At 44.0% G+C, this 7154-nt stretch overlaps 1 protein-coding gene across 1 annotated transcript in view; it reads right to left on the reverse strand.

The window, feature by feature from the left end:
• The window catches only part of tmem161b (transmembrane protein 161B), a 23347-nt gene extending 16603 nt beyond the window's left edge, over positions 1-6744 (reverse strand). The window contains exon 1 of the mRNA XM_061261033.1: positions 6544-6744. Coding sequence (XP_061117017.1) covers positions 6544-6546 — 3 coding nt within the window. The 5' untranslated portion in view covers positions 6547-6744. The remainder of the gene's footprint in view (positions 1-6543) is intronic.
• Between the last annotated feature and the right edge of the window lie 410 nt (positions 6745-7154).

Genomic DNA, 7154 nt, shown 5'->3' on the forward strand with positions numbered 1-7154 from the left:
GGATTAATAAAGCCGACACTGAACTGATTACATGATTACAGCGGCTTTTAGATTAATCTTTCCATTTGCCAGCTATACAGCACCCCTTTGCAAAACTGCACAAGTGGTTTGATCCAAAGAAATCAAAAGCTCTCGACTGCTATTTGATGAGATTAGGGAGTAACAATGAAAAATGAGAAATAAAAAAAACAGGAATGACCTACGGCTCTGCTGACCTTCAAACTCACTTCAGAGCTGAAGAGCTGCACTTTTCCTGAACGCTCAGCTAACAGGGACAGCACTGCTTACTCCTGTGCTGAAGTAGATCAGTAAAGAGCATGCTAAACCTCTAGAAACCAGGTTCTGACGTCTTCTCCCTCCACCGAACATAAAGGTTATGGATATTCTTTTGGAAGAGTCAACGAATCGAAACTTAAAAAACTATTTTAAGTTTGCTAACACTACAAAAGTTACCATTCAACACACACACAAAATTGAGAGGGTGAGAGAGAAAGGAAGAGAGTGATAGAGAAAAGGGGCACAAGGGAGACAGAGAGAATGAGAAAAAGAGAAAGGGTGACCAGAAGAAAGAGAGAGAGGAGAGAGAGAGACTGATACGACCCATAAAACTAGTTCCCCACAGGATTAACTGAAAATATTAGGAAACAATTACATCAGGCTCCTGTAAGCCACTTAGAGCTCCACGCTTCAGCTCGAGTGTGTTTTGATAAGAATTAGGCCGAGCTTTTCCAAAGATAATCACTCAGGACAGCACTTTCTCCGGGCTTCATTCGGCATAGCAAACAAAACACACCTAGACACTCTCCCAAGACCAACATAATTCAGCAATTTGTGTAGTCCACATAAGAACAAGCAGGAAATGGGGCATTTTTTCTACCAATTTAAAATATATGATTGACTACCGCAATAAGACAGAAGTGTGAGCGGTTTATTGGCAGCAGGAAGCGCTGTCCGTGTTATAAGAGTGTGTATCATTCTGTCTGGCTAACAGGTCCCCCGGTGTACAGCTTCTGCGGTCCACACAAACAGGCCTAATACACGGCTACCCAAACCTGCTTTCCACTGGTTACTTCAGCACCAAAATCACAATACTGAGTCAAACAAGCAGTTAGTTAGACCTCATCAATATCAATACTGTCATTATACTGCCAGAAACGACTGGACATCTCTACTGTCAGTTAGCCGTTAGTAACGATCAGAGGTGCAGGGTGGGTAACTAGCAGAGATATAAGACCATAATTTAAGGCCAAACGTTAAATAATACTCAAATTTCCAAGAGTTTTTGTAATTAGGATTTTGTTATGTTTTAGAAACTTAGTGCATTCATTTCAGCTATGTGCTTTGTATTTGTATTAGCAGGAAGAAGCAGTTTGGTTGCTGGATTGTGACTAAGCAAACCAAAGAGACAAGACCTGGTTACAGAAGCTAAACTTTTGTTCGAGGAAACCAGATTTCAAACATAGCGTTAGCGACAATATATTGACGTAAAATGTGATTTTTCACATGCCTGGCCTATAATATACAGTGCCCTCCATAATGTTTGGGACAGACCCATCATTTATTTACTCGCGTCGGTACGCTACTCCACAATTTCAGAAAAAAACAACTAAACTAAACAAAGGTAGGAACTCCGATGCACTTTTCCAGCTAGGCCAGAGGTCTGACGCAGGCTACCAATTCTTCACAGAGATGAAAACACTGTCACGGGATAAACCGAGCAGAAACATCACCCCCACACGCCAGGTCACCGCTACGTTTAAACTGGTTACCGCACAACTTCCATCAGCAGACAGCTTCGCAATCATGTCGGAGGGCAATCCTGGCGGCCGCACTCGAGTCGAGCGCCGAACTGCACTGAAGACACGGACGAGCTTCGCGGAGGCCTAATTGGGGTTGCCATAGCGCATCGTGCCCGTGCCTGTTCCCCTCAGATAGAGTTACACAGGGATACGGCGCCAGAGCCAACCGCTGTTTATCAGGCCCCCGGAGGAGAGCGGGGACTCCTTCCCAAACATGCATCCCTCTGATAACACCCTGGGGATAGGGACTCGGAGCTTTTCCAGGCCCGGAAATTAGGGCTTCCCGCCGCGGAGGAATTGGGACAAAAAGCCGCATGACCTCTTGTGTCTCCGGCAACGAGGAAAACTGAGCGCCCACTCCGGCCCGACTAGCTAAAGGTGCGGTTACTGTCGGTCTCACTCGCAACACAACTATTAGAAAAGCAAAGGCAAAAAAAAAAAAAAAAAAAGGAAGATAATCAAATTAATTTACCATGCGTTGCTGATGCTCTTGGAGGACCTCAAATCAAATGAGAAACTGCTGATAAATCCACTGGACATGCTCGATTCGGAGTCTCCCTAAACATAGGCTTTTATACGGAAAAAAAAAGCGACACATTTTACATTCTGGAAGGTTCTACAGCTTGTCCTTTCAGATACCCTATTCACAAACCAACATATTTCTCAAATACCTATGTGACACTTCAGGAAGGATATCAAAGCTTGCACTAAGAATGGCAGAGGGCATCAGAGTAGGAGTGCCTAGCCCGTATTGGCATCTTCTGTCCATACCATAACCTTATGCATTATAAGTGCAGTAGCTAGTCCTACATCCGCACTCAGATTTGGAGATGCTACGTGTAAAGGCCCATGCCTGGTTCTCAACACTTTTCTTTACTAGACACACAGAATGACTTAGCCTGGGACAATGACATTGGCAAATCTTCAGAAGGCCTACAGATCGGCACCAAGACAACATTTTTTGTGAAATGTTCAAAATACAGAATGACTGCTATGAACCAGCAAAGCTGGTCTCTGTAACACTTCAAACTGTCTCGTTTTAACAATGTCATAGGTCTAATAAGCAAAGAAATGGTAATAGCCACTCGCAGTAAAAAAAAAATATATAAGGTAGAGCACACTCCATTTCATTATTTAATTGTGCCGATGAAGAAATAAACTGTGCGAATGTTTCGGCCTCAGGCATCTTCAGCGCATTCAATAACGCCTCATAACCTCAGGGGCTTGTGTAGCATGTGTAGCCTACTCAGCTCCCCATGAATAAAATCTAGTACTACAGCTGAAAGACACATTACGCTCAGTCCGATAACAGAAGAAAATGTGAAAATGTATCATAAACACAGGTACTTTTGCTTACAAGTGGAAAAAAATACATAAATAAGAATCTCAAAAACTTGTTGAGATGATGACTCTTAGAGGAAGGCAGGAAGAGGTGTGGAAGACCCATCATGTCATTATCGTCTCCTGGCAACACCAAACCCCTCTGCCCCTCTCCCGTAGTTCACCCTGCTGGGTGTTCAGGAATACATACAGATGCGTCCCCAGGTCCTGCGGTCTCCCCAAGATGAGGAAGACGAACATTAGTATCGCAGATTGATACATTACCGTCATGAAAAGGAACGAAGCCCAAAACATGTAGAGCGTGAGAAACGTGGGTAAAATGGCAAGCGTTTCATCATGTCTCCGATATGCATTTCTATTGGCTCATTTCCCTAACCCTTTGCCCCGCCCACTTCGGCAACCATATTAAGACTTGAACCCCCACGAACCCCGAGTCCTGTCCCGTTCTGCGCATCAGCACATTTGCAGGAACAGCGGTTGTTCTTTAAAAACACACAGAAATGCAAGAGGAGGAAAAGTCATTTGCTTCCCTGAATCCCACCTGAGCACAGAGGGGATTTGAGAGGGATTTGGCAGAGAGCCCTTTTCTGAAAAATAAAAACGAGGCGTGCAGGATCTAGCGGTGCCTGCCCTCGTGACTCGCGGGGGGTGCGGGTGAGGGCGGCGAGTGCCCTCAAACCAGTGCGCGGTGCTCTTGACGGAATCGCGCAGACGAAGCAGGGAGCGTTTTTGAGGCAATTTATTTTCAGACCCAAAAAACCTTCAGAAAGTGACCTGGGCTTTCTGAGGACAATGGATGAAATGTAGGATAATGGATGAAATGTGGGACAATGGATGAAATGCAAGATAATGGATGAAATGTAGGATAATGGATGAAATGTAAGATAATGGATGAAATGTAAGATAATGGATGAAATGTAAGATAATGGATGAAATGTAGGATAATGGAGGAAATGTAGGATAATGGAGGAAATGGAGAGGTAATAGGGAGAATGGATGAAATTGACTGGTTAGTGCAGCGTGGCATTGGGGCAGCAGTTGCACGCTGTGAGTGGGGAGACTCCATGGATGGCGGTAAAGAACAGGATGTGGTCACCAGTCTCCTGAGGAGGGGAAAATGAAACAAGCGGGGGCCAACTTATCTCTCGGGCCCCCGTGACCCCAAAACACACAGGGGCCAAATGAGACCAGAGGGAGGCCCAAAACATAACCCCCACCCCCCTGAGCTCAATCACTCCACTTTCATCTTCTTCATGAGCTCAACTGGAAGAACCCCCCCCATCCCCACAAAAAAAAAAACACTGTGATTGAACCTATGTTACGGATGAGGCACCAATGTCACTGAGTATAAATCATCAGTGGGGGAGTTTCAAAACTGTGGTCTTTTAAAATGTTCTTTCCCCCAACCTGTTTCAGGAATTACAGTATTCAGTGTTAAATCATTAAAACATTGTGGAGAAATAAATACTGATATAAGAGATTAAGGGGTAAGGAGTTACCATGAGGGGTGGACGATAACACAGATTAACAGAGAGAGAACAGATCAATGACATTGCTCATGGCCAGCTTCAACAGCCCAAGTCAGGCCTAGGCCAGGCCTGGGTATGTCATATCACAAGTGAAGGACCACACCTCAACTCTGGGAAACTGGGAGTTTCCTTGCACACTTCACAACAAAATCCATTTCTTAGTTCTCCAATTAAGCAACAGTTTTGCATGTTTAAGCACAAGAGCCCAACCACGCAGACCCACAGTGCCCTGGGATGTCACAGCTTGCCTGCACCACATTAATCAACATTAATAACTCTTAATCACACCTTTAACCTTCCGTAATGTGTTTCTTACTGTACCACTTGCACCCACACAAGGGCCCTGGACCAGCAGTATGTGTAGTGTACTCCTACAATGTCCATCTTTCACTGACGATAACTGGTAACCTAACAGCAGCTAGTGTAGGTGAAGCAGCTGGTGATAGCTGGTGGGAGAAAGCTAACCACTGCACTGTATACTCCCAGCCACAGCTAGTTAAAGACACATCAAACCTACAATATTAATCTCCTGAATATTAAAATGAATGACCTGGAATAAGGAGGTGATCTACCAGATTCTGTAACCAGCCGTCTCCCTGACCTCAGCAATGCCATTCCTGCACCAAGAGCACTTCCATCACTTTGGGTCCATTCCGAAGAGCACAGGACTTTGTAAGAGTCACAAGATTCATTTTGCCAATCAGTTTGAAAAATGTTAATTGAGAAAGAAAAATGTTATTAGTGACACACGACTCCTCATACTTGTAATACATTGTAATGTAATTCCTACACAGATTAGCTGACATGAATGCAAAAACCCTCAAATTAGAGCTGATGGCCTACCCTTTGACCTTACATTAATGATTGCATTTCAAATCCAATGTGTCAAGAGTACAGAGCCAAAACAACAAGAATTGTGCCACTCTCAATACTTTTGCATTGGACTGTATGCGAATGCTACAGAAATTCATTGCTAAGGCACTGTTCAGAATGGTCAAATGAGACCCTTCTTCCTCAGACCGCTAACAACCCTGTGCTACTTGCTAGGCAAAACGTATTTGTATGCATTTAAGGAAGAAAACAGATGTACAAACTGTTGATGTATGAAAAGTATGCAACAGGCCTGCGCACCTGTACCACTTGGTGTACAGGCTAGAGACCTAGTGCTGACAATTAAAATTGCACACCAAACAAGCCGATACAACTGATGCTTATTTTCATCATGACCAAAATAAGACAAAATTGTCACCCACAAAGATACACACGTACATAGATGATGATTATTTTCTCTAACATTGCATGGGCTGTTTAACATACTGTAGTTGTACAGTACCACTCCAGAAATCGGTGGCGTCTTGTGGAGGGCAAGCCGAGGTCATTCTTCACCTTGAAGTCGTGCAGGTGAAACGCACCTGGACGTGATTGTGTCCTTCAAGATATGCTGGTCATACACTCACCCAAGAATTTTGGCCTCGTACCAGGCTAGCCCAACCATCTCATTATCACAATCGGATTATCATGGAAAACGCATTTCACACCATAAAGCGTAACACGGGTAATGCACTAATGACAGCTAACACTAGCAAACGGTCGATGAAAAATCTATTCATTCTTGCTTGCCATCTTGATGGCTAGCTAGCTAATCAGGTACGAATTGGTTAGGGCCAAACCAAGAGCAAGAATATGCAGAACGAACCATATAGTATTACATTTTAACACTATTGACATTAGCTTGACATAGTAAATAATACACCAAGATAGTTCGTCCAGGCAATCTAGCTAGCTAGTTAGCAATATACCAGCAAGCAGATACACCTATCCATCTAGCAAGCTACCTGTCCAACGTTAGCATTAGGCTGTACGTAGCTACTCACCATGTTGTTGCAGTGCAGGAATAGACTCTTCAACACCGACTGTCACACTGAGCACCCAAAGTCGGAAATCAAGCGGCTCGGAGCACATATGCCTTCTTGTCGTAGGTAATACCTAGGAGTAATACGATTAATCATTCAAATCACCTCCTCAGTCAATTTTAATTCACAGCCCATTCCACAATCGATTCAGCCTCAGCTCCAGTGTTTTCAACTGTTGTATGTAGAGGTCACGCTAAGACTCCTGGTACTTAGCTGACTTCACATTTGCCTGTTCCGCAGCGGCAGAACGTCAACGCTTTGTCTGACGTAAAACATAAATATAAGGGCGGTTCCACTGGCAGTGGATCCTTTGTTTCTTTAAACACAAATCACTGAGATGTATTGTCCTCTAACGACGATTATGTTTATATTTTTATTCAACCTCTTCTCTTTGTATTTAGGCATTTATGTCGATGTCACTGTGAATGTATAAGGACCCCGCTGTCAGAAGAGGTGAACACACGTGACTTTGTTCTGCCGGTGTGCTAACTGTGAGGGGTCTCCTGTGCGTCATATTGAATTTGTGATGAGAATATGGTTACGCGGCGGTTGTACGGCATCTGTGTTACGAA

The sequence above is a fragment of the Conger conger genome, chromosome 11 (genome assembly GCF_963514075.1).
Source record: "Conger conger chromosome 11, fConCon1.1, whole genome shotgun sequence".
Lineage (NCBI taxonomy): Eukaryota > Metazoa > Chordata > Actinopteri > Anguilliformes > Congridae > Conger > Conger conger.